General features: G+C 39.3%; 1 protein-coding gene across 1 annotated transcript in view; it reads right to left on the bottom strand.

Annotated features, from left to right (window-relative positions):
* ESRP2 (epithelial splicing regulatory protein 2) overlaps window positions 1–25725 on the bottom strand; it is a 46422-nt gene extending 20697 nt beyond the window's left edge. The window contains exons 1-8 of the mRNA XM_009886409.1: window positions 25591–25725; window positions 24523–24651; window positions 5087–5200; window positions 3010–3124; window positions 2128–2226; window positions 1952–2006; window positions 1028–1138; window positions 55–187 (exon numbers count right to left, since the gene is read on the bottom strand). Coding sequence (XP_009884711.1) covers window positions 55–187; window positions 1028–1138; window positions 1952–2006; window positions 2128–2226; window positions 3010–3124; window positions 5087–5200; window positions 24523–24651; window positions 25591–25725 — 891 coding nt within the window. The remainder of the gene's footprint in view (window positions 1–54; window positions 188–1027; window positions 1139–1951; window positions 2007–2127; window positions 2227–3009; window positions 3125–5086; window positions 5201–24522; window positions 24652–25590) is intronic.
* Window positions 25726–26930: the final 1205 nt, after the last annotated feature.

A 26930-nucleotide genomic window follows, 5' to 3' on the forward strand; every position in this document is an offset into this window, starting at 1 on the left:
TCTAAAATATTCAGGTTGCTCTCCAAAGATTTGTTTCAAGTCACTACTTTTTACCTCAATGTATCTGCTACCCATGTGATGTTTATGTCTTTCCAGTGCAAGATCTCTCTGTTCAGAATTGACAAATCGAACTAATGCCTCCCCGTTTCTTCTTCCTTGAGCATTCAGACAAAGAGCCACACCACCTCTGGAAGGTAAAACCAACAAAAATAAACTTAGTTTGAATCTTTAATACATTTAATAAACAATTGTGTAAGAATAGTAGAGGAATCAGACTTGTAACACAGAGTTCACATATCCAAAAAGAAATTGCTACTACCCACAACTTCATTTCATTTTTAATGTAACACAATACTGCAGAATCCGCTTCAGAGAGATTTTGGATCTCATGCGCTTCACCACTTTCCCAACTTGAATGCAGACAAACTTGCAAGCCCTTCCTATCATCTCAGAGATGCAGATTTGAATTTCCTGATACCTCCAAGTAGAAAAAAAAAATAATCTATTTCCTCAGTGTTGAGAATCGGGAATATTTATTGACAGGTATGCTAAATTAAACTCACTCTCTCTATATATACACATGTATATACACAGAAGCGTACAAATATCAGTCAGATGAATTTTTTTTTCCAAACAGTACTTGGAGGTTTCTGAATCTGGCCTGTTTAGGAGGTATAGCGGAATACTGAAGAGATGGCACAAAATTAAAGCTTCTGTTGTATCTTGGACTTTGCCTTGATTAGCGCAGTAGGGGTTTCTCCCTTTAGGTACTAGCAATAAATGAATGTATGTTGGTTTTCAATTGATAAGTCTCTCCTCTTCTTCATGCACTTCATTCTTTCTTGCATGCCTAAGTGATAAACCTGTTCAGTTGTCATGACCATAGGGTGGGAAGGGGCCAGTATGGGGAAAGACAGTACAAGCGAGGACTCCAGTGAGGGGTATGTGGATCTGTGTTAAACAAATATTAAAAGAACTTGCTATTAAAGAAAAAGTGACGAAGCAAGACAAATCCTTATTATCTTACTTGGCAATGTTGAGTCCTTTGAAAAATCGAGCAATGTCTTGGTCTGAAGACTGCCATGGCAAACCTCTGGCACGTATTACTGTCTCACTGTCCACTGTTTCAGATTTACTACTGCACAGGAAAAAAAAAAAGCAGTAAACTTTAATCTAGGTTTTCCATTATCTTACCAAATTTCAGTTTGCAATTTAGCTTGTAAATCAGGAGTATACTTGCTGCTGGGACTCTTCTAATTCAATTACTCATCTCAATAAAGAAAGGAAAGATAACCAGGATAATCCTTCTATATATACATCCCTTCTATATATGCACTATGTTGTCACTGCATTGCAGTTCCTTAAAAATAATAAATAGGAAGACTGGCTGACAGTGAGCTAATAAGGAACTGGATTAATTTTATTTGAAAGATCTAGCAATCTAACATAGATGGTTACAAGGCAGTGCTAAATATGAATACATATTACTTATGTTTAAGATATTTCTGCAATGTATTTGAAAACAAAGGACCATTATGTTTCTTCTCTCCCTAAACTCAATATGCAATACAGCACGTTAGACTGCTCTTCAGAAGCACCATGTAGGTCAGCTGAGTATATATAGGGTGCACCAGCTATTACCCCTGTTGACTTAGGGAAAGTTCACAAATATTTCTTCACCATTGGGTAAGATAAGTGAGCCTCGCTGCCATGCAAAGCAGAAGCTAGAGAACAAAGAGCGTTTAACTTGCAGTGACTTTAAAGAGACGGACTAAAGTACAGCATTCAACGTACCAGCTATAGTCTGTCTACACTAGACTACAGAATACACTGTTACTGTTCCCAGGAACCAACCTACTTTCACAGTGAGCACGGAGAAATATTCACAAGCTTTCCCTGCTGTAGACAAGACTCATCTTTGGTTGTAAACAATTGTGACAAGGGCACTTACCAAGGACCTGTTTCATACTTGTATTTCACAGTTTCAGGCTCAGTAAATATGTGATCTGCAACAAAACAGGAAGTTTAAATATAACCAAGGTCAGAGATTACTTAAGAATGACAGTACCGCTGCCAGTTCTTACAGAAAAGAAAGATTTCAGCATTCTGTATAAATAATTCACTTACTACAACTTTCAGAGAGCATGCTGAAAATGATAGCCACCATGGTTTTCACTTGCCACACGCCAAAGTCCTCCTCCGTTTCATCTGTCCCTAAGCCTAGATCTAAACAGGTGATTATAGAAAATAACAGACTTGCACAATCATTTGTAAACAAGTCATAAGGCTTTCCTGATACTAACACAGAACTGGTAATCAAATTTACTGGTCTTAGCAGGGACACGTGACCATTAGACATTTGTTACTCTGCTCATAAACTGGTTAATATTCACTTTAACAGTCAACAGTCTGAAAACTATTGAAAGCTTACATCATTTCAGTGTTAACAGTTAAAAAAAAAAAAAAAAAGAACAAAAACCAACGGAATAAGTTCTATCACTTCAAACATAACCGAACTTTAACCACATTCAGCTGGGCCACAACAATCCTCCTAAAATTTAGATGTAGGGTGTTGTTTTGGGCTGTGTTTTTTTGTATGTTTTGTTTTTTAAATTAGTCTTTGTTTTAAACTCAGATCATACAAAAGTACTATTACTCTCTGCAAGCAGTAGAAGCTTGCAGACCAACTGGTGCTGAAAAGGCTCACTGATAGCTAAGTCTTTCCTTTAAGATCAAGTATCAATGCAAGTGATGTTTTTCTTTAGTAGATTTACCAAATATGGTCAGAACTCGTTGTTAGACTCAAATTAGGGGGAAAAAAAAAAAAAATAGTATTACAAGCAGAACCCCGCTCCCCAACACACACTTTAGCAAACATTCCTTCCATTTTACCTGTGAGTTTTTAAAACCCACATTTTAGTTTAGAAGAATAAAACCTGTAACTATAACAGAGATAAAACCTAAAGAAGCATAATTGATTCTGGCATAAAAGCTGCAGCAAAAGGATACATTCTGCCATGGTCTTGATAGTCTGATCTTTCACGGCGGCTGAACTAGGGTAGCAAGTGTGAAATTCTTTGCGCAGATCATAAAAGGAATAGAAGCAGTCTGACAGCAGGAAGTTCTACAAGGAAGACAAAAAGTTTTTTTTGTACACACCATTCCTTTAAATTCTAATTAATATTTTTGGACTGAATGAGGCAGTCTCAAAAAAATCACATAGTTGCGTTGTCATCGGCTTGTCTATGATAGACCAGTTTAGTTCCTTTGTAACACAGTTCAAATTCCACAGCCTTACAGAATTAGATCTCTAGATGAGCAAACCCAAATAGCTTCTGAGAGGCAGACTTGTGCAAAATGGCTAGTGAAGACAGTGGGGAAAGAAAAGAAAAAAAAATGTAAAAAAAAAAAAAATAAATCTGGATTTTGCTGTTTTCCAAATACTCCCTTTTAGGATTCTGTATTTTCTTTTTTGTGGCTACACTGAAAAGCAATATTGTACTAAGACATGATAACAAAGTTTAAATAAATATTGTTACAGTGTACAAAATATCTTCCAGCAACTTGAAGGCATTTATTCATTACTGTTGTGTATTGGATAAGAACTTATAATTATATAACATTACTAAACAAATGTTTAAGCAGCCCTTCACTCAGACATTAGCTTATTTTTTCAAGGAATGAAACAAACAGTTCTGGTCTAATTCACTATTTTCTCTCTCACATTCTCCAAATGTTTTACTATATAAAAATTTGACTTTGGTCTAGCCAAACAGCACCCACCTTTGTAAATAAAGAATTGAGTAAATTCTTTAGTAATGCTTCTTAGACATTCTAGTAATGCTTTCTCAAAGTAATGCTTCTTAGAATGGTAGGAAAAGTAAGAGCTAAGGTCTGAGGCTTACTAACACTTAACCTGCAGGGAGAAATAAACTCTCGCAAATGAAACTGTATTGAAGGGAGAAAAAAAAAAAAAAAAGAAAAGAGGGAAAGAAATGCAGTATTAAGAGACTCAACACTTGGTCAGATCCATTCCTTGATCTGATATGGACAATTACTTCTTCCACAACATTACAGTGTTTGTTTTGTTTTAGTCCATTTGTTTCAAGATAGAAGTACAAAGAATTGCCCACAATCCATATTGCAGGATGACCTGAAGGGCTGGGGGGGGGGAATACTATCATGTTTGAATGTGAAATATCATTCCTGTTTCCTTACTTGCTTCATCCCTACACAAACATGCGCTTTTCATAAAAAGTCAGTGTTACGTTTTAATATAACACAAATGCCAAACGAATATTTGTAGAAACTCAGCATGAGCCAATACCCTTATATAGAGAAAAAAAATACAACGGATCTGTCAGCTCCTTCCATGTCAGCAGCTCCCATTCCTGCGGGGTTCCTGCAGACCCTGCCAAGCAGGCTAACTCAAGAGCCACCACTCTGCACAAAGGCAAGATTCTTCTCCCTGTGCAAGACAGATGCTCTAAGCCCTTGCAGGAACTTGGGAGTAGAAACTGCTGCTTCATGTCGGAGTATCAAATAAGCTGTAGCACTACTTCCCGCTGAACAAATGCAGATGGGGAACCACTGCCATCGTCCAGGGCAAGTCACTCCCTGTACGTTTACTCTCTACAGGACATTGACACATGGCTCCTACCAATTTCAGATCTTGGTAGAAACCCATCACTCCGCACAGAACCTGTGGTTTAACTCCAGCCTAAACAAAGCAATAGTTCTCCATCACCTCTGCTGAGGTTAGACCTGTACCTTTACTTCCATTTCTTGAGATACAGAATTCAAAGTACTTGTTTTGTTCCTGTCTCTATCCTATCTTTCCTAACTTTCCTCTTAATCATGCTCATCTGGTAGTTCTCAAGTATTGTAGCTGACTTCCAAGAGCAAGTGCCAAGAAACACCTCTCTGCTACTAAGGGTTGAGCGGGGGGAGATCATCTTAAATATTCTTGTAACATTAATAGTTCCCAGGGTTGAATTGTGTTGCTCATCTCAAACTCACACAAGTTATTTTCTTTGATGTCCTTAAAACACAGTACTGCCCTTCTGCATCAGTTCTGATCTCATACCTTCTTAGATGTTTCTGGGTGGAGGACCTGTCGAATGAGTAACTGGCCATCACTGCAGAGTGTGTAAGAGCTCCTTCCAAGTACTTTCAAATCACTGGATACCAGCTGACTAAACTGAAAAATAAAGTGATAAAATTCATTGTACTGACTGATACAGATAACTCCATAAAATGAGCAGTTACCATTATTACAACATTTTTTTTTTATTTTGTTTTTAAAAAGATAGAATAATTCAGCATTTTGTAATAGCTTCTGAAAAAAACCTGATGGAGAACAGACAAAGGTTCCTGATAATGTCAGGCAAAGAAACTATATGCATTTGCAGAATAGAAAATAAGAACCCAGCAGTACAGCAAAACGAAGAGTTAGGACAATATGGCAGAATTATTATTGTGAATTATGAATTATGGTATTATAACAATAATGTTCAAAATCTGATCTTATTATAATAAAAGCTATGAAATATTTGAAAGTAAAAAAAACCCCAAAACAAACACACAACCTTTCAAGATCAATCACAACACTGAGTTTGCAATAGCCTTTTTTCACCTATAGCATCTTTGACTTTGGTTATGTCCTGAATATTTTTTTTTTTAAATTTGAACTTTAAAAAGAAGAAAGATATCTATCAGGATTTACTAGTGCTTCAAAAGTTATATGCCAAGAAAAGCCAAACAACTTGTGGCCTAATTCCTTCAATAGTGAAATTATAATCAAGTCAGATCCAAGCCAATCAAACTTCTTGACAGAGATACAGTGTTACTTACAAACACTAGATAAAATTATTCCCTACCTGTAGGATGGATTGCCCCCAATAGGAAAGGGCTCCATCTGTTTTGTTCAACGTTGTTTTCCATCCTTATACAACAGTTTCTAGCTTTTTATTACTCCATACCAGTGTTGAATTCCTTGCTCACAATAGTCAACTATTGCATTATAGTACCTACATGTATCAAATCAGTAAAAGGTAGCTTGTTAGCTAACTTTCAAGGGGACAAATATAATTATTCTAAGCTTCTCTCTTGATGCTATTCCCTCCCAGGAAAGCATCACCTCACAAACAAAGCAATAATTAACATCACGATGCAGCAGCCACCCAGTACTTTCAGCAAGAGCTTCCAACTCGAAAACAACCACCCCCAAAAGCAAATTACAAGTTGACTTGAAACTCCGACAATATCTTTATGCTGTCTTTTAACCTGTGTATGGGGGGAAAAGAGAGTTTGTTTGTTTCACCATCAACACGTGACACTTTACTTAGTTATAGTCTATGCCCAGGACAGATGATGTCCTAATGATCTGTTCCCACAGCTACACAGTAGCTGGGTGAATAAATGTTGCAGCATCTGTGTCCCAAAGGTAAGGCTCCGTGAGGGAGAAATCATGTACTGAACATGATTTAGTAGGAGCAGAGACATGCCTACCCAGGCTTTATTTCAAAATAACTGCTCAAACCCAGTTCAGGCCCTTTTCTAGGCTTGGACAGCTAACCAGCATCCCAATACCATTAAATGCTGTAGTAGTGGCTACTACGTATGGAGACAGAGAACTGAGGGGCAAAGCTAGGTAAGGAGAGATACTTCCATCAGCATCTTGTGTAAGTTGCTTACTTTGCAGATGTATACACAGATATATCTATAAAATGAAGTTATTTCATACCAAACAGAAGATATTTGAAACTTTAAGAAGGGTGAAATATCCCCGCCAAAAAAAACCTTTACAAAGACAATTCTTTGCACACTACCAAAACACATACCACCACCACACACCAAAAAAAAAAAAAAAAACAAACACAAAAACAAAACCCCACAACCCCCCAAAAAACACACAAAAGAAAACCACAAAAAACCCCACACCAAAACCCAAACTCTTGCAGCTTCAGAAAGCCAGTTTCCTCTCGATTGCTAGTCCAGGTTTTGTTCCTACCACAAATTGAAGTCTTGAAGAACGTGAGGCTATAAAGCAAGTCATTGTCCAAGGATGATTTAAAGTCAGAAAACTGAGATCTGAGAGTGCTCAAAATACCTCAGCTGATGTGTAAACAACAGAAAAAGAAGAAAATTCCAGAGGACTCGAAAGGAACCACTTCAGAAATGCAGTTCTGGGAATTGCCACTGTCATAGGCCAGCAACAAGTATTCTCACCACAATAACAGACATGAGGAGAATTGTGTTCTCACTAAATACAGCACCTTATTACTTTCTGTTTTAACTTCTGGGCACAGTAAAAAATAAATATTTGTAAAAAGGGATTAGAAATGGTGATAGGAATTAGCCTCCAGAAGGTGCAGAGGGATTCTTGCCAAAAGGAAGCAGAACCTTACTGCTGAACAGTAATAAAACACTCCCCAAACCTTCAACTTTGTACCCTGTGCTTCTGAAGATGCACAAGAGCCCATATAAAAAGAGTGCAATTAGGGAGTGATTTTGATCAGATACAAGAAAAAAAAAAAAATCCAACACAGACAATTTGAGGGAAGCATCAAATGTATGCAGCCTCCCGCTTTACAAATAAAACATAAGAAATGTTCAGAAAGTCTTCACCAAGCTACAAAACAAAAGGAGAAAAATGTTTGGACAAGGGAGGAAATGCTCAGGCAAAATGGTGTAATGCAAGTCGGTAAAAGTCAAGACTGTTGCACTGAAATATTCACTTTTTTTTTTTTCAGACGGTGTTTTCCATACAACATACAGCTAGCTGAAGACAGATACACAGCACAATTATTGTCAGAAGCCCCTGGTAAGAAAGACATCAAGAAGAGTGAAATACTACATAAGGACACTGATAGGCCCAATACTTCAACTGTACTAAAGTTCAAAGAAGGCATGAGAGGCAGAATGTGTTTTTATTTTTAACTGAGCCTAAGCATTTGCACTGCTTATTTACTAAATTTCAGTAATAATATTCAACATTGCACTCCTTTCCAATGGGACAATCGACATGTCAAAGCAACTCTTTACTTTTCTTACTAGAGGCTAGCAGCTTAAAGTGCCTTAGATAAAATGCCACAAGGTTGGCAGGCCTTGCCGAGTGCTTATTTAGAAACTTCTATTTTAAAAACAGCCTTTTTCAGACTTTGGGGTGTACTGCTCCAGAAGAGGGCAAAAGGAGTGTGGGAAGAATAGTCAGAAGATATAAGCAATCCTTCCTATCCAAAACAGCTCAGCTATCTCATGGGTTAACCGAGGAGAAGAATGGGGTAGCAGAGTGTCCATGGGAAGATTCACCTAGGAGAAGAGCATGGGGCAAAACAGCAAGCCCAACGCTGTCCCAGAGGAATGACAGACATTTGAGATTAGCCCAAACTGGCTCCTTTCAACTGCATGAGATGTCTCCAAACTCTGGAAGGTTAAGTATGAAAAGCACAGCTGTGGACCAGCTCTCGTTACTATAGATTACACTGGACTCTTAAGTCTTTCAGATAATAGATACGGCCTATCACATGTATCAAAAGGAGTTAAAGCAACCGGTGCAGATGCGTTTATAAAGCCACACTGAAATATAAGTTAAGCAATTCAGTGTTCCTGTGGAAAACCCATCTTCAGCCTCCTTTTTCTCTCAATGAATTTCAGGCAGCACCTCAAAAAACAACCTCGAACCGGCATACACCCAAATGTAGCAAGCTAAGGACAAGTTAAGACCAGTGCCAGATTTACACTACATTTTTCTATCTCACATGTTGAACAACCTGTCCACAACTCTGTCATGTCATAAATTCCATCGACATCTCCTTCACTCCACCAATAAAAACCATCTCAGCTATTTACCTCCTGTCATTCATCCTCACGCTGCCCTCCATAGCACTCCCCCACTTTAGCATGCAAAGCTGCCCCACCTTGAGACTTCCTCCACCAAGCTCACACACCCTCTGTCTCCCCTGTTAATCTACTCATTTCATAGCAACAGAGCTATACAGTGTTAATTACCACTCTTTGCATCTTGCAACCAGCCCTCATTTCGACTGCAAGAACCACAGTGGATTGGCATTCCCCTCCACCCTTTATTGCTTATTCCACCAGATCCGTCTCTCTAGTAGAGCTCTGATGAATCATTCCATATTTAAAAGAACATGTTCAATAACTCAATACTGAGATTAAAAACTGAACAGAGAGGAGAGGAAGAATCAAACAAGCTGCTCTGTACGCTCACCTCCACGAAACCTAAACCAGTTCTTAGAGAAAGGCAGTAAGAGGGAAGGACAGAGTTTGAGCACCAGTTTGAAAAACTGGCTAAACAGGATTTTGGTCATGTAGCTGAGAGTACAAAGAGAGCGAAGAGACATGTTTCGCCAGCAGCAAAACTGGATGAAAGCCAGCGCGAGCTGCTGTGTTTTCTGCAAATGAATCCCAAGTGGCTGAAATGACACAGCCCCCTTCATGTTGTCTTAACTATAACTGAACAAAGCCGCGGATCTTAGAGAAACAAGAAGATTCCTCATTAAGCTCTTTCTACAGTTATGATGCACAAAGCACTAAAATAAGCCTCTGGCTATTTGGATATTCCCATTTCCCTAACTAAAAATAGCTCTCATCCTTGAGAAAGGCCACTGCCTTTGCGCTGTATCTGTGCCTGGCACGGTCATGAAATACTGAGACAATTCAGTTACAGAGCACATCCATGCTGTCAACTGAACCATTTCTAAAACACCAAGACACTCAGGGAGATTCTCTCTTTAATTCACCTCTGAGAAATAACAGAAAATTTGGCTGCTTCTTACTCATCAGCCCTCCAGCAGCTCCTTCAGAATTAAAAGCATCCTTGCAATTCAACCAGGTCTGGAATGTTATGCTAAAGCATAACATAAAAATCCAGGAAGCGGCTTAGCTTGTAGTCCACGCTTCAGCTAGGCATGCATCTGTTCCCAAGTAGAAAGATGAATTATCAGATTTATAAGTAATCTTTTTATTCTTTACACAAAGGATGGTCCTCACTGTGTGGGGACCTGGTTTCAAATCAGTGGTATTGACAGACATATTACTAAATTGCCCAGAGATAACAGTTTGGTGATTACACATGAATACATGATCAAGTTTCTGCCAAATTAGCATATCAAAAAGTGCTCATTTTGACTTCGGTCTTTAGACTCCGGTGGAAGGACAGATCACACCCGGTCCAGCCAAAAATTAAGACATGAGACAGATAGATGATACTTGATTTGGGATAAAGCCTAAATTTGAAGAGGTTTAGCGTTCTAGATCAGTCTTTCACAAAAAACAAACACACACAAACCAACACTCCACAACCCAAAACCCACAACATATTCAGGAGTGACATCTTTTGGTCATTATTAAAAGGAAAACTTTCAGGAATAACCTAGAAAAGTTATTTCGGCTCACCTAGGCTCATATATTCCAATATATTCCCTTGAGCTTAAAGAATTCATTACTAATATGTAACTGTCCTAGAGAAAGCGAAAATATACTCCACAGATCTGTAAAACACACTGTTTGAGACAAAAAAAGTTTTATCTGAGGCACTTTAACGTGAACTGCCTACATCTCTTTTGATCAAACCTGGAAAATTAGCTACATGTGTTCTTTTTTTCCATATTCATTTTAAGAAATCAAGAATAAATTTTCACTCTGACCAGCACACATCTCCATGTGAAGCAGAAGCTAGAGATCTATTTTAGATCTCTTTTGCAAATTATTTCACCTACATAAGAGACTTCCTCCAGTAATGAATTATTAGAAAATAAAAGGCGGAGAGCAGCATAGAAACCACTATAGAAACCAGGCAGCTCTAATATACAGATAGATACATCTCTATGTACATATACATATGTTTATGTATATAATTATATGTAGGGACACAAATTATAATATTAAAAATCCCATCAGATCAGTTGAACTTTCATGTTCGCACTTCTAACAATTCAGACTTTCTAAATTTATAAAATAATTTCTAAATTTCAATTCACTATATTTCTCAATCTTTTAAGTCCTGAAATTTGTTACATTTTGCTAGCATAATGAAGTTTAAGAACTACAGCTTGTAGTCTACCAGACAGATTATCAAATAGAATTTACCAAAACAAGTCAATAATACTATAAGATCTATAGATTCACACATATCACACAGTGTTTTGTTGTAGAAACAACTGAAGTAGCAACCATATAAAGCACTTCTTTTTCAATCCAGAAATATCAGTTCACTCTCATGCGTACTCTCACACTTCTCCATCGTCAATTGAAAAAGAATCACAGAATCACAGAATTTTCAGAGTGTGAAGGGACCTCTAGAGATCATCCAGTCCCACTCCCCTGCTAAAGCAGGACTGCCCAGAGCACATCCCTCAGGACTGCATCCAGGCGGGTTTTGAAAATCTCCAGAGAAGGGGACTCCACCCCCTCCCTGGGCAGCCTGGGCCACTGCTCTGCCACCCCAACTGTAAAGAAGTTCTTCCGTGTGTTGGAACGGAACTTCCTCTGGTTCCAACTTGTGCCCATTGCCCTTCATCCTGTCACTGGGAACCACCGAGAAGAGTCTGGCTCCATCCTCCTTCAACCCACCCTTTAGATACGTGTATGCCATAATAAGGTCTCCCCTCAGCCTTCTCTGCTCCAGGCTAAAGAGTCCCAGCGCTCTCAGCCTTTCCTCATAAGGGAGATGCTCCAATCCCTCAATCATCTTGGTTGCCCTTCGCTGGACTCTCTCCAGTTCTCCCTGTCCCTCTTGAACTAGAGATGTTAAACTTTTCTAATTGCAGCTCTCCTAGCAATGAGACCAGATACTTCACATATTAACATCATATACTACTAGTTTGCAATAAACGTCACATATGCTTTGACTAAAGCCATACTGTTTATAACCACGTACGATATCCAGTCTTACTTGTGTTAAAAAAACCCCACCATCATTACTTATTAGACATTACTGTACATCACATTAGAGCTTTAGACTGTCTTTTAGGCCTCTGGTGTGGGTCACTCTTTGCTCGTAGCATACAGCATGTAACAACGATCCGTTTTCTTTCAGGTAAGAGAAGCATGAGAAACAAATGACAAACCCCCAAAAGGTGTCTCTGAAGATTCTCTACTACAAGTTCTGCTTCAACAGTCAAAGATATTGCAGTTCTTGCCTCAAAACCTGATCTTACAGAATGTCCTCTACAGTTTACTGCCAGAGAACACCCAAAACCAATTACATAGTTGCAGGTGCAGTTCCTGAAAGGAGATCTCCAGTGGTTGAACACTGAAACAGGCTGCCCAGAGAAGCTGCAGAGTCTCTATCCTTGGAGGTATTTATTCAAGACCCAACTGGACAAGGTCCTTGGCAGCCTGCTCTAGCTGACCCTACTTTCAGGTGCTGGACTAGATGATATCTATAGGTCCCTTCCAACCTTAGCTATTGCGTGATCCTCTGGTCTCTTGGGACCCTCCGTCTTGCCCACTCTGCAGCTACGCTGAAGATCATTACATCAATGCCACCACAATATATACATGGGGGGGTGGGGGGTAGTGTATGGGGAAGGACGTTGCCTGGGGTGGGGAGGAAATCAAGAGGTGAGATGCAGCCAAATTTGATTAACACAACTTTTCTGCCACCGAAAGTTAAGCAAGATCAGAGCACCGCTGAAAAAAACCCAAACATCCAGCAACCCTGAAGTCTCCCTTAAGATTCAAAGGCTTTAATACAGCGTGAAAAATCCCATGGCTTGTAACTCTTGAGTTTGGCATACAAAGCTTGAAGACACACAACATACTATGACATGTCAACTTTGGGAAATATTTTCACTTGGACTTTGTGCCTCGGACCCTACACCCATGAGGGTTTCACATTTATTTACAATACTCTCCATGGGCAGTTTTCTGCTCCTTCACTCTTCAAATCCTGGTGATAATGTCAGCCTTATCCATGCAATGGAGGAATTTAAAGCATGTCAATACTACTGGGAGGTGCACAGACTGCATTTCAGCAGTATTTACAAGTATGATAACCCTTTATTGTGCTAGGTAACTTTTTAAACAGAGAATCCTATAGTAAGCCCTTGCCTTTGTTCATCTGTTAACTGCTATTCCACACGGCTGATAATGGATACGTGGTGACCTTGTACTGAAATTGCTGTATGGAAAAAAAGAAAAAAAAAGTGTAAGCCACAGTACAACCACAAGCTGCAGCTAACTTTTTTTTTCTCCCTTCTCGAAAAATAGGAAAAATTATTGTATTTAGATACTATTCAGACAAACATGAAAAATAAATTGCCCCTTGGTTTTATTGTTTTGCAGGGGAAACTTGCAGAAGATGAGTGAGGCAGCCCAGGTCCACTCACTAGAAATGTTCAAAAACAATATTGCCAGTTTGATTTCTCCTATTAAGAGGAAAGCAATTTTTTGCTCTACTGAACATTAATGCCTGAGATTATTTAGTGACTGAAGACTAGCCTGGACAAAAGCACGGTTTTCAGTTCCAGCATGACACAGACAATATAACTGTGCTCAATATGACCAGTCAAGTTATGTATCACCTTATGCCTATTGAGGTATATAAACTGCATTAAATAACTGAATGAGTAATCAGTCACAATGGCCACCATAAATGTACTCGAGAGAGATATGTACATATTACCCCAAACCAGTCAGAGTTTCTATGCAACTTTGGAATTTGCAAGCGTAAGAGCAGGTTTGCTCTCCTCAGTCTCAAGGAGATGCAGGATGTGGCACTGAGCTTCAAGCACTGCAGACTGTCTTCTCCTTAAGTATATTTTGTGTCTCCTTACTACCTACTAATCTTGTCGCTTTGTATTCTCTCCTGAATAGAGGTCCAACAACAGCAAAGCAGGTACTACACATCCTGCTGTTTCTGCTGCTGTTCCAAAACAGTTTCATCTACACTGGGTGTCTGGATAGACATATACTCATACTGTTGCCTTTCTCATAGAAAGAAATTAATTCTTTTCCACCCATGGCAGGAGCTAACAAAGGTAACAGGGTTAAGGTCTCAACTATTCCGTGCTTGGGGGTTCTGCCATAAAATTCCAAACATTCAAATTCAAACAAATCTTCAAAAGAAGTCATTAAAAAAACCACCCAGAATTATATTTTTTAAGCTATTTAAGATATCCACTTTTATCTTTTACTTCGTTGGGAAGCTGAAGTTCCAGGAAATAATACCACCCCGTCCTCCTCCTCATTGTCATCGCACAGGTCACCACAGATTCTCAAGTCAGGAACGCACACAGCCTACATAAGCCTCTTGTAACGACTGCAAGAGTTTAAGGGAGAAAAGTGGAAGGTACTCTTCGAGTTTATCACATCCTTCCATTCAACAAAACATAGAAAAGTACTTTAAAATTCATCATACTCCTTCAGAATTACATAGAGGGACCGAAAGCTTTAAGCCTAGGTGAGGGTAGCCCGCAGCTAGTTTTCTGCATAAAAATAGGTTTGTTTAGCATGGTTCAGCAACAGGTGGAATATGAAATACAGAAATGGAGCAACAGTTGTCATGCTGTCTGTCCAGTGACAGTTTGTAGAGCATAGAAAACAAACCATCGTGACTCAGGACCATGACAAACTGTCTTAAGGGTGAAACTTCCACATTTCTCATTTCAATTGGGCCTGGGTCTTTGTGCAACAAAGTAAACAATAGCTAACTACAAGTTTTCATTCTTCCTAGGAAAGAATGCAAAAATCTAACCTTCTGCCAAGACCAAGATCTGTCCAAGCCATGCCACTTGGGCATTTTATGACCATTTTTGATTAATTATTTCTTAGATGGAAGTTTGCAACACCAAAGTATTTGCATGCTTTCCAGCTATGGTATCTACAGCATCTAATTCAGGTAATGCATTAAGCATAAAAGGCAAGACCATGGTTCAGGCCATCTAAATGTCACAGCAATCAGGTCACAGCTTTTATCTTCAAAAGCACAATCTGTTTTAATAAGAGAGTGTTGAAATATGCAGAGTACTCCACAAATAAGCTACTTGAAGTTAGCCTTGTGTAAGATAAAACACATAAGAATTTCAGTTTCTAGACTTACTTTGCTACTATATTATGTGTCAGGAAACTGCTAAACAAGGAAATAGTTACTGAGACAGAATAAGTTTTCACCTTTATATTAACCTGTATGAAAGAGGCCATAGCTATCAGAATCAACAAAATAATGCAAAAAAAATGCATATCTTGCAGAACAGTTTAGCATTTTTTAGCATAGATTGTTCATGAGTCTGTCTTTAGGCAAAAGGAAACTCTCATTATTAGTAATGCAAAAAATCCATACTCTGTCAACCTTTTACCTACATTTCAAGCAGGATTACAATGGTGCCTCACACTCCTTACAGGCTGCTTGCTATCAGCTCAACTCACAGAGCAAGTCATTACAGCCAGAAAGACAAGGTTGAACATACTTTCCAAACTCTAGGTTTTAATTAACGCCGTGACTGCAATATTTCCTGAAGTCTTGATTTAAGCACAAGATCTCTCTCACAGTGTTCTATACCTCCCCCACTCCCACTTACCTCTGTTTCAAGGACAAACTTTCATTAGCAATGTGATCTTTAGCACTGGCTCTATTGACTGTAATGCATGGCACTGCTCTATTTACTCAACACTACCTCATTGTTTGTAGGGCAAGCTTAACCAATTGTAGGAGAATAGCCAATACCTGCAAAATTAAAGCTTTTTTTTTTCTATTGAGTTGTTTTTCAGGTTGTTTTTATAGTAATATCCAGGGAAAGTAAAAAGAAAAGGAGACATAAAATGAAAGACAACATACCTATTGTCCACAATTCAGTTTCCTTCGAGATTCTCTCATACTCCTGCCTCTCCTTTAAACTTATACTGTAAGAATAGCATAGGCATGGAATAACAGCCTTGAGATCCATGAAGTATCTTTGCTTATATAAGAATACGTGTGATTCTTGCTCAAACCCTTATAAATATCAGCAAAACCCCAAACTTTCATAGACTGGCTCTAGCCTGCTTCAGAAACAGGGAGTTTTCCCTTTCTTGTTCAACATGCTTTCACAAAAACATAAAGGAGAAGTGGAAGTAGATGCCTAAGTCTTTTAATCTCTGAAATTTTAAAGTCACAGATAAGGGCAGCAACCCCATGCATCAGGAACTAATAATGCTTGATAAAAGGAAAAATGAGAGTAAGATATTATTATTGGTAAGAGTTTAGCAGTTCTTAACTGAGCAAGATCAGAATTTGCACTTGGCCTTCCAAGGGATTCAGACCTGCCCAATACAGAACCAGGACATTAATGGTGACGTTATTTGGATGTTGCTTCTGTTTACAGAACTACATGCTCTCTTTCAGGTAGCTTCTTGTTTCCAAAGTGAGTTCATTACGACTGAAAAGACTTGATATGAGCTGTCTGGAATTATGAAGCAAGTCACACAGCTTCTTATGATCGATTCTCAGTGTCTGAGGTTTATAAGAAGAGGGGGTTGATTTATATTTCTTTGTTTGTTTAAGCATACCACAAAAGCAGCAATTTTCTTCTCCTGCACTTCATACTTACACGGTGCGATTACACATGCTTTATAATAAGCAAAAGTTCATCCTGTAACAGTTTAATTCTGCTGTAAGAAATAACATTGGCTAATACACTCGAGTAATCAACCAATGAAGCAAACCCCCAAACTCTATCATAGTCATATTCTTGTGACTGCTCTGTATTTTCCAGTTTTCAATCTCACACATCCCCCTCCGGTCCAATAGTTATTTGATTCAAGAGGTTTGATGTGTTATACACTGTTTTGTGTCTCTCTTCAGCTGCAAAAGAATCCTAAATTAACTTCCAGGTACCCAGCTACAATAAGATCAACTTGAAAAGCAAAACCTCCACAGTGGTTTTCGCACTTTTCCAAGTTGCATACTATAGCTCTGCTTTACTCTTAGTGCAACTCACTGCAACAGAATTACCTATCAGGGAAGTAATTCTGCCATAATTTCTGTAAAGATCTTTAATTTCACACATTGCCTATGTCTACACAATTCATTATGATGTTACAGCACATGCTTAAATTTCTCTAGAATTAGAGCCAGAGAGTGGAAACACCACTAATTACGTTTTGATTTCAATTCTGTAAGAATGATAACACAGTTCGAAGACTGTCCTAGAGCTCTAGTAATAGAACATTTTCTTTTAAGCTAACAGGTGTCCAAAATCATCACAGGAGCCAAGTTTTTGCGAAAGAGAATACAACTGTTTCTTAATCCTAAAATGAAGTTTCTTTCCAATATTTTAGTGCTAACACGATATCCATTTCTCAACACTTTTTGCCCCTTTCTGCCCACTGCAGCTCTACAAGGGAAGGTAGCAGGGGAAAAGAAAAATTTTAGCATTTTTAAAAGGAAGTTTGGGAGAAGTGGCAGGGTTGGGTTTTTTTCGGTTTGTTTTGCCACTCACCATGCGGTGAGCATTCAAATTTCAATTCCCAATACCTTTTGCGTAGTATTTATCTTATAACTCACATTTACCTTCACAGCATGTGGAATTACTGAATGAAGGACAGATTAATAAAGCAGCTGTTTATAAACAAAGAACAGGGCTACTGTATAAAAATATACTGGAATAAGTTGTGAACAGTTTAAAGAAAATCAACACAGATTTATCAGAGAAAAACATTAAAAAATGGTTTGTAGAGCAAACATGACTTCTGATTCAGTACCTTCTTCTGACACACACATGAAGTTGCCTTTCAGAGTATCAATATTTTCCTCCTTCCTTGAAATAGGGTTGTAACTAACAGAAATTGATCACAAAGGAAAACAACATGGTATCTCTGCAGTTTTTATGCAAAGCGGGAATTATTATGAAAAAAAAAAAGCTTTTCCAGAGCAGACGGGGGATGGTAAAGACATGAATGTGAGGAAGAGGGAGAATTACTATTTATTTCTTCTAATTAAGAGACATAAAAGTTCCAATTTTAAGCACAGAAATTATAAAATAAAACAGGGCTGACGTTATGTTGCTAAAAAAAAAAAAAATAATCTCCAATCAGCATTTTTAGTTTTGGCCACAACACTGCTTTGCTAGCAATATCAACTCCAGCATCTATGCGTCACTCTTAAACCTAACTGTTCAGCAAAGAAGTGCTGCAACACGTTGACAGAAACGTTGCCCTCGTTTGGCAGCACTTAGTTACCCAAGCAAAACCTACTGCCTATAACTTGAGGGTGTTTTTTAAAAAAAAAAAAGGAAAAGAAAAATTCCACGTAAACCAACACACAGATGCAAGAACTGTGCAACCCTTTCAAAAGCTGTGACAAGAACCAGGCAAAATGCCACCATAGGAAGAGGGAAACAGTGGATGTTTGCAGACAATCCAGAGCATCCACACAAAGCACTGCATGTATATTTATTGTCAAAATGATAGACTACAAATCTTTTATTCCTCTTTTATTACTCTTCAGCCACTTTTCAAAACCCTGACAATAGATCATTAACACATTTCCAGTGACCTTTTCAGTAGCTACTTACAGCAAGCTAGAAGAAAGTTGTTCAAAGTCTTTGAGGATCATGTAATCCAGCAATCTTTGTATTAAAAGGCTTCTACCCTGTGTTTTACTGTCTTCCAATGATTTTAAAAAAAGCTGCAAGTACAATTTCAAGAGAAATTCAAGTATTCAGATATAACATTACAGCTGCGAGAACATCCAAAAGTGCAAGTGACACAGTTTTCAAACACTGCACAACACTACACTGTGAGAAAACAGGTGTTTCAAGCTACTCCGGACATGTCATAGTAAAGTTTATTTTTCTATAGATGCTAATCCACCCAGGTTGGCAAGAGATTTAACGTTACTGTTTAACTTCACCAGAACAAGCAGCAGCATCCACTATCATAAATAGTCTACTCAGGCTCATCCTCAAACCACTGGGCCAAATGATTCACTTCTAATGAATACTGGCACTTCTAATTTTAAGAGAAGAAGATAGCCCAGCTAGTCAAGACTACCACATTTTTATGCTTGCAAAGAAAAGAATATGCAGCTTTAGACAAATTCCTTTATCCAATTCTCTGCTCATTTCAAAGTGAAATCCACCTAAATATAGGAACAAAGCAAGGTTTCCGGGAATACTCAAGGAATTCAGATGAAAGCATTGCAGCCTTCAGAGGAGCTAAGGTTATTGTTTTTCCTAACAGAACACAAATGCTGCCAATAACAAATGCATTCATATGACCTACGTATGTATATTCATGTGTGTATATATATTATACATGTAACAGGGGAACTGTTTCTGGCATTAACTCTTCTCTGTTTTTGAGAGAACAGATTTGTGTGTTTCAATCATAACATAGTGGATTTATAAAAGGAAAAATAGTTTGCCTATATCATCAAGAGCAGAATTACAAGTAGGGTTCTGACACAAGAGTTAGCCACCCATTTTCATTACTAAAGAAAAAAAATTCCACACTCTAACAGCCTGCACCTACAGGAAGCGTTAGCACATCCTTACTTCCCCACAATACAGACTGATGATATTCCAATATTGGGTATCAAACATAATTTAACCAATGTTCTTCTAAGTTTATAAATGCAAATAGGGAGCTATTAGATGCCAATATATAGTAAGAGCTCCGCATAAGGCTATGTGCACACAGCACACTCAGCTCTCCTGTAAGAGAGACAACCTGAAGCCCACCTTGTGTCTGTCAGGAAATCCTCATCGCTCACCGCTGATACCAAACCAAGGCCAGTTTCACAACACGAACTGCTTGGTGGCCAACCTGTCTTAATACATTTCTCTCTTTCACCCACACTGCTTGTCCACACCTTGGTGCTATGACTGCCCTCAGAAAAACTACCTAATCTGCCACACCATACATCAGACAAAACCGCTCCAAACCAGAACTGGTTTTAACTCAGAACAGTGTCCTGCTCCAGTTTAATAAGCAGCCCGAAAAATTTTTGTATTGGCAGCATGCAGGTGAAGGAGGTCTATGTAGCAGCATAGTGAAAGGTGCCACTAAAAAGTTTTCATACAACTGCAGCTTGAGAACACGATGCGGGGGCAGAAGTACCTTAAGCTGGTATCACCATCAAACATGTTGGATCATGAAAATACAACCAAAGGGTGTAGTTTCATGGGACGGGAGCTTGGACAGCAAAGCAGCTTAGACGTTCCCACCCTACCTGCTCATTTCAGTGATCCTGTTTACAGCACAGCTTCACAAAGAGTTTTACTGACACAACAAAAAGATGGCAAAGTATGGTGCCGGGGCAAGAAAGAAACTGGCTTCACTGCTGAAGCCAAATCTTGTGAAACTACACCCCGAGTATCTGTTGTGGAGAGAACAGCCTGCTCAGTAACACTTGCCAAAGGTTTGCCAAACACCTGCTCCAAAACTTCAGAACTCAGACCCAGCAAATATTCCAAAATACAGTCTGTGTTAGGAGCTTTATTGAGGTGATGCAGTCACCAAATAATCTGAGGTTGGAAGATCAACCATGAGAACCACGAGACTGGGAGGGGGAAAGAAGGAAGTTCACCCCGCATTTTCAGGCTTTGTTATGCAGTCTGAAGGTTCAGAGGTGTATCACAAAAAATAATAATAAAAAAAAAACATTTATCTAAAATGAAGGTGTGATAGCTGGCAAGCGAGCCAAGAAAACTTTCTGCTAGCACTTTGTGAAGAGGCTGCAGAACAAGTTTCTCTTAAAAAAAAAAAAGTTGTAACCGGTTTATCAGGTTAGAGGAATTCACTGGTTCTTCCGCCTCTCCCCCCATCCCATTTGTTTCCAAATGCTCATCTAACCAGCTTATTTCTTGCTGAATTTGTTGATATGTGAGAAAATAAATTGCATCTGCAGGTCAGCTGGATGATCAATAGGCATCCAAACATGCTTTAAAGAACTGCGAATTTGCTATCACCTGATGAAGTGGCAACCCCTCAGTATTTTCAATTTGTGCATAGTTTAGGAGAGGGGGTGGGGGAAAAAGGCCCCGCTTTGTCTTTCTGTGTTTAAGAATATGAATCCAATCTATCATTAATGTATTGGATTCAATGTACAATGCGATGAAAGATCAGCAAAACGAAGACACCCTTTCAAACAATTTTTTAATACTTAAATGTCAATCCATAGATGAAATTTGGATGCTTTCAATAGGTCAAAAAGCAGACCCAGCTCTCATGAGAACCTCTCACTTTTTATGTGTATTGTTCAAAGTAAGATGGTAATTACAGCTAAATACTGCAGACAGCTCTCCAAAATTATTAGCTCTTCTTAGACTTATCCTTTGTCAGGGAGACATGCAAATATTGCCTTGCAAAAGGAAAGTAACATGTCTTAAGGCAAGTCATGCTGATTCAGCCAGGTTTTCTGTATGGGAAGGATTAAGAAATCCACAACCCTTTCAACTTAATATTCGATCTTTACTGTAGAACCCCCATGGCTAGAATCAGAGAAGCACATGAAGATCTCAGCTTTTTGATGACACAGTAATGGGCCTGAGAGAAAGGCAGAGTTCATTTTGGTTTTGTTCTTTAAAAGCAAGCTTCCATTCCCGCAAGCTTTCAGGGAACAAACTGAAAATAATTTTCGCCCTTAAAAGCTTGGAAACTGGGAAACCATAAAGCTCCGGTAGTTATATATATAGCAGTTCCAAATACACACTTGAACAAGAGACGTCCTCCTTACTTTGTTAAAAAAAAATCCTCACTTTTTTCTAGTTTGTAGCATTCTGCGACTACAACACACCTGAGTCAGCAGCTACAAGTTCACTATTATTGGTCCAACAACAGAGATAAGTTATTAATGCCATTTTGAACTAAATACATCAAGCAGACTGCTTCCAAAGGGCACACATTTTATGACTTCAGGTAATTGTTTCCCTAATATTTGTGCATTACCAGGATCTCACCTCCCCACCCAAAGCATAGCTATCAAAACACTGCACATCACCTACCAGAAATTACAGCTGGATGCCATAAATGCACTAGCATTTGTGGAATCGTATGCTTGTTACCCTGGATAAGTACAGTATTTGAAAACTTGCAGCAAAACATATAGAACATACACTGCAACAAACAGCTTGGTTATTTGTGCGCACTGTGCTTCAGAACCTCACTTTGTAAAATTACACATAAAAAATATATAGGTGGGGAACCCTATTTTAGAATATCTCTTAAGATAAACCCAAGTAGTAAGTCACGTGAGATGTAACACTAAGAATATGAAGTAAAATTGAAATGATCATTGAAATGATTTGCTGAAGTGCCTTGTTACAAGCAGAGGAAAGATTAAAGCACAGATTACCAGCTTTTGGTAGACCCTATCATTGCTGGAAAGTGAACTAAATAGTAATAGGAGGCTTTCTGTGGTCAGTGGAAAAACTCCAGAACCACAGTAGCTGATCTACTGCTCACAAATCACAGAATCAGAATCACAGAATGACTGAGGTTAGGAGAGACTTCTGAGGCACAGACAGAAGTTACAATGGATTTGTGCTTAGTGATTCTCACTTCCCTGTACATGTAGAGACTGGGAACCCAAAGCAAAAGCCAGAAGCGGGCACTGAAACTTTCATTTACATGATTGAGATGTGTGCTAAAGTGAGCCATTTTCAGCTACATCATCAAATTTTCTACCACAATCCAAGCAGGGTGTGGAAAGCTAATTTCACATACCCTATAACATTATCTCAAATCAAGGTACAAGTCTACTTCCTTTTCCTTCTCCTTTTCAAATAACCACTTCACCCACCTGTGCTTTTGCTAATCAAAATGCTTAACTGAGTGGGGGAAAAAAAAAATCTGTATGCGTTGACAAATACCCGACTCATCCTTAAAATACATGATGCAATTAAAATATTTAATGGGCTTATCTTCGAAAATGCAGAAAACGACCTACTATTAAAGAATGTGGAATTTTGCTTTTTGCCACCATTGCAAGTGGGAGGATGAATTAATTCTCTCCTAACTCCCATGGAGTCAGGACACACGGAGGGGAGGGGAAGGGGGACGAGCTTAGGAAACTGTGTTCCAGAAGACCTACAACGGATGGCCACATCACAACTGGCATCCAACAATTAACAGCAAAATCATAATTTAGTTGCATAGATATGCCAAACAAAAAGGAAAAAAAAATGTTGTTTTTCAAGAGTCTCTACCCACCTACACACAAAGGTAGTATTTCCTTTTATTTGCTAAAGCAGACCCACCTACAGTGCAATTTACGGCAATAAGATACAATCTCTCATAAAGTATTGAGTATAATTAAAGTGTGTCTGTTATAAAGGTAAACAGAGTGTACTAGCCTAAGCTGTTCCAGATGTCTTTAGTGCAAGATCTGGGACAAGATCAAACCTGCAGCTGCACATTTTCTCAGGGGTTATTTTGAAGCTTAAAAAAAAAAATAAAAATAAAAAAAATATTCAATCACCTCTTGATCTTGGACTCTAGCAAAACTAGCACAGGTAGAATAAACACCATCTTCAGCTAATGTTGACAGATTTTAAGGCACATAGAAGTTATACATTTCTATTTTCAAAGATACTCACTCCAGAGTGAAGTGTTAACTATTCAGTATCAAAGAGGGTTAGGACCTAGTCTGCCAAGTTATCTGTGTCACCAGAACTTACAGCAACATGAACCTGTTTTACTGCCTAAGCAAGTTTCTTGCTGAAACACACCTACGAATGATTCAGACAAGGTGTGGAAAGCCAGTTTTATATGTTACACAAAAATGTACTATTGTATTTTTCCATTCAAGCACATTCTGTATATAGAAAAGACAGCGAAAGAAATCAAACTTTCAGGAACTGCATATGTACACATTACTTGCATTAAAATTTTTCAGGTAACCTAGGACCTCTTGAACTGCAAGGATCATGCATATTTACAGATTTACTGTCTTAGTGTGCTATTAAGTGAGCCAAAGAGCAAAACATAGAAATCGTAGGAAAAAAACCCCAACACAATCACTTTATAATCCACTAAACTAATTAAGCTTATCTGTAAAAGAGTGATACACAACAAGCACAGCAGATGTTTTATGAACATACAGTTTTGAAGAGTTCAACTAACTTTAAGAATAACCAGTGAGAAAACATTAAGGTTTTTTAATACATGTTATAGGGGTGGACCTATAGATTAAAACATACCACATAAATTCTGAAAGCTTGATTAGCACTGCTAAATCGAGTAGTGCTCTTATTGTCCTATTTTTTTAAGGCTTGAGTAAGAGAAACTTGGAATAAAATTAGATCCATTAAAATAATCAGAAACCAGACTATCCAAGGACTAGAGCATCAGCTCAAATATTCTGGTGTTGCACATAACTGCTTCAGAATTACAGGGTTCCCATTTCAAATGGTTCAGGTCTCTTTTTGGGTTAGCTTTAAAATAAGCACAAAAATTTGCTAGTGATTTCAAAGTGAAAGGCAAATTTGAAGTCTCTTTCTTTTATCAAACCAACTGAATCTTGTCCCCAGGCTTCACCCTGAACAGCCCCTGCTCCCAAGAGCAGCACCTCACCTGTTGAAGAACCCGGTCCAGTGGCTCAGCTTTGCCCAATCCCTCTGGTGTTAAGCCACTCACTTCGCGACACTGGTCACTTAAGTCCAAATTGTCTGCTTTCACCAGGGATTTGTGTAGTGTCCCTACCTAAAAACATTTAAGAAATGATAGGCAAAAGTGAGGAACAAGCGATTTGGCTCTTTTTAACAACGCGTTCAGACTGCAGAAAAATCAGAAAAGTGCAGTGTCACGGTCCCGATAACAATCGCAATGAGAAAACGCATTTGTCGATTTCACAAATCGAAACCTTTTGCTTCGGTTTCCTTCCCTCCCGCCCAGGAGAGCCACGCTCTCTGCTTCGGTGAATCCCAGCCGGTTCTCATGTGACGCCTTTTGCGGTTAGCACCCTTTTTTTTTTGCGGGGGTCGTTAATTGCAAAGGGAAGATCGCATAATGTTAAGGCAGCTTCCTGAATCTACTCGTGAAATTCACAGTCATGTTTGTTTTATCAAAGCCCTTCATTTCTAGGGGGCTCTTGTTTAGCATGGGGCTTTTGGGGAAAAAAAAATAAAAAATAGAGCGTATTTTCAGATTACCCTAAAATTAAAGGAAGTCAATATTCTTTTAAAGGTTATCCAAACATTGTTTTTTTTAAAAAAAAAAAAAAAAGGCTCCCGCAGCAGGCCGCAAAGGGTCCAACGGTTACCCCGCGCCAGCTTCCAGGAAAGCGTGCACGTTTGGAGCCTACTGAGGGCAGCTTTTTGTTTTAAAGCTTCCAAAGTCCGTAGACATCTTCGAATTTGAAGGTACAGATGTTTTAAGGGGGACGGGGCAGGGGGGTGGGAAGCGGCCAAACTTTCTTTAAAAGTTACTTCTTCCCTTAAAACGCCACAAAAAGGAGGTTCTGGGGCGCCTAACCCGCTGAGTGAATGACCCCCGGGCCCGGGGGCCCCGCTCCCTCCCTCCCCTCCCCTCGGTGCATTTGTGAAATGAACAAACGGCTCCGGGGAGGCGGCGAGCGGGCGGGCGAGCCTGCTCGCCCTGAGCCCGGGGAACGCGCCCTCGGACCGGGTGTCGAAGCCATACCTTCTTGCTGTGTAGATCCACAACTTGCCACACCAAGAGAATTAGTTCCCTCTCATCCGAACCCAGTTTAGCCCCATATGCACCAGCTGTTGCCCCAAACAACACCACCAAAGAGTCACTGTGCGAAGCCGTCATGACCACAGGGGGAAACAACTACAATCAAAAGCAGAGGTCAAAAAAAAGAGAGAAAAAAAAAAGAAAAAGAAAAAAAAAAAAGAAAGACACACAAACAAAAAAAAAGAACAAAAAAATCCCACAAGGCTCACCCCCTACCTCCAAGTGATCAAAGGGGAAAGGAGCGAACGAGGAGTCACAATATCAAGAGGAGAGAAAGAGCTCTTTAGGAGGTAAGGGTGTTTGAGACAAAAAAAAAAAAAAGAAGAAAATATGGAGAAAGCTTGCATCTCTACCTGTTCCCGGTGATCTTCTTCCCGGGGCTGACTGGGAGGTGAAATTAGCACGCTGTGGGTTTCTTTCCCTTTGACATCATGGCAGAAGCCCAGCCTGGGCTTGGGCTTTTTTTTTTTTTTTTTTTTTTTTCTCTCTCCCCCCCCCCCTCTTTTTTTTTTTTTTGCCTTCTGCCTTCCCCTTCCCCTCTCCTGAGTTACCTGCCCTCGGTGCGGCTCATGTGACTCTAGTCAATCTCCCCGAGGGACGAGGCCATTGGGCCTTCGCAAAAGGTGTAGGAGGGACGGAGGGAGACTCAACGCCTGGCTGATCCGGCCTGATTGGTTTTTGAGGGAGATGAGAGGAGAACTCCCTTTTCTTCTCTAATTCTGCCTGCAGGAAGTGCCTCTACCTGCTTTCAGTTTTGCGGGATCCCGCCCGGCGCGCGCAATGCGCGCTCCGGCTGCGCGCCCGCGGAGACGCGCGGCCGTCTGCCACCCGGAGGGGGGATTTGGGGGTTTACTTGGGACTCTGTGCACTCAGACCAGATTCTCCCCCCCATTTTGTTTTTTTTTTTGAAATCTGAGGAATATACACGTACAGTTGCTAAAACACAATCTATGCCTTCGCTTGGAAACGCACAAAACAAAGTCTTCACCTGCTCTCGTTAATTGCCCTTCGTGCACGGTGCTATGTATGTATTGAGCTGCCAATGTTAATGTATAATAAAAGTGTAGTATTACATGGAAATTTTTAAGTAATATTTGTCCTGGTTTTACAGACAGAAACTACTTTGCATTGAAGGCCCTATTCTGCATATGGGTCCTAGTAAAATGATTTTTGGTTTTGAGAAAGGGTGTATCTAGCATGTTCTGCGGAATAGAAATGTAGAGCCCTGTATTTTCTACCCTGTAACTGCTCCACAAAGAACTACCCCCTGGGCATTAACTGCA

The sequence above is a fragment of the Charadrius vociferus genome, unplaced genomic scaffold (assembly GCF_000708025.1).
Source record: "Charadrius vociferus isolate BGI_N301 unplaced genomic scaffold, ASM70802v2 scaffold400, whole genome shotgun sequence".
Taxonomy (NCBI): domain Eukaryota; kingdom Metazoa; phylum Chordata; class Aves; order Charadriiformes; family Charadriidae; genus Charadrius; species Charadrius vociferus.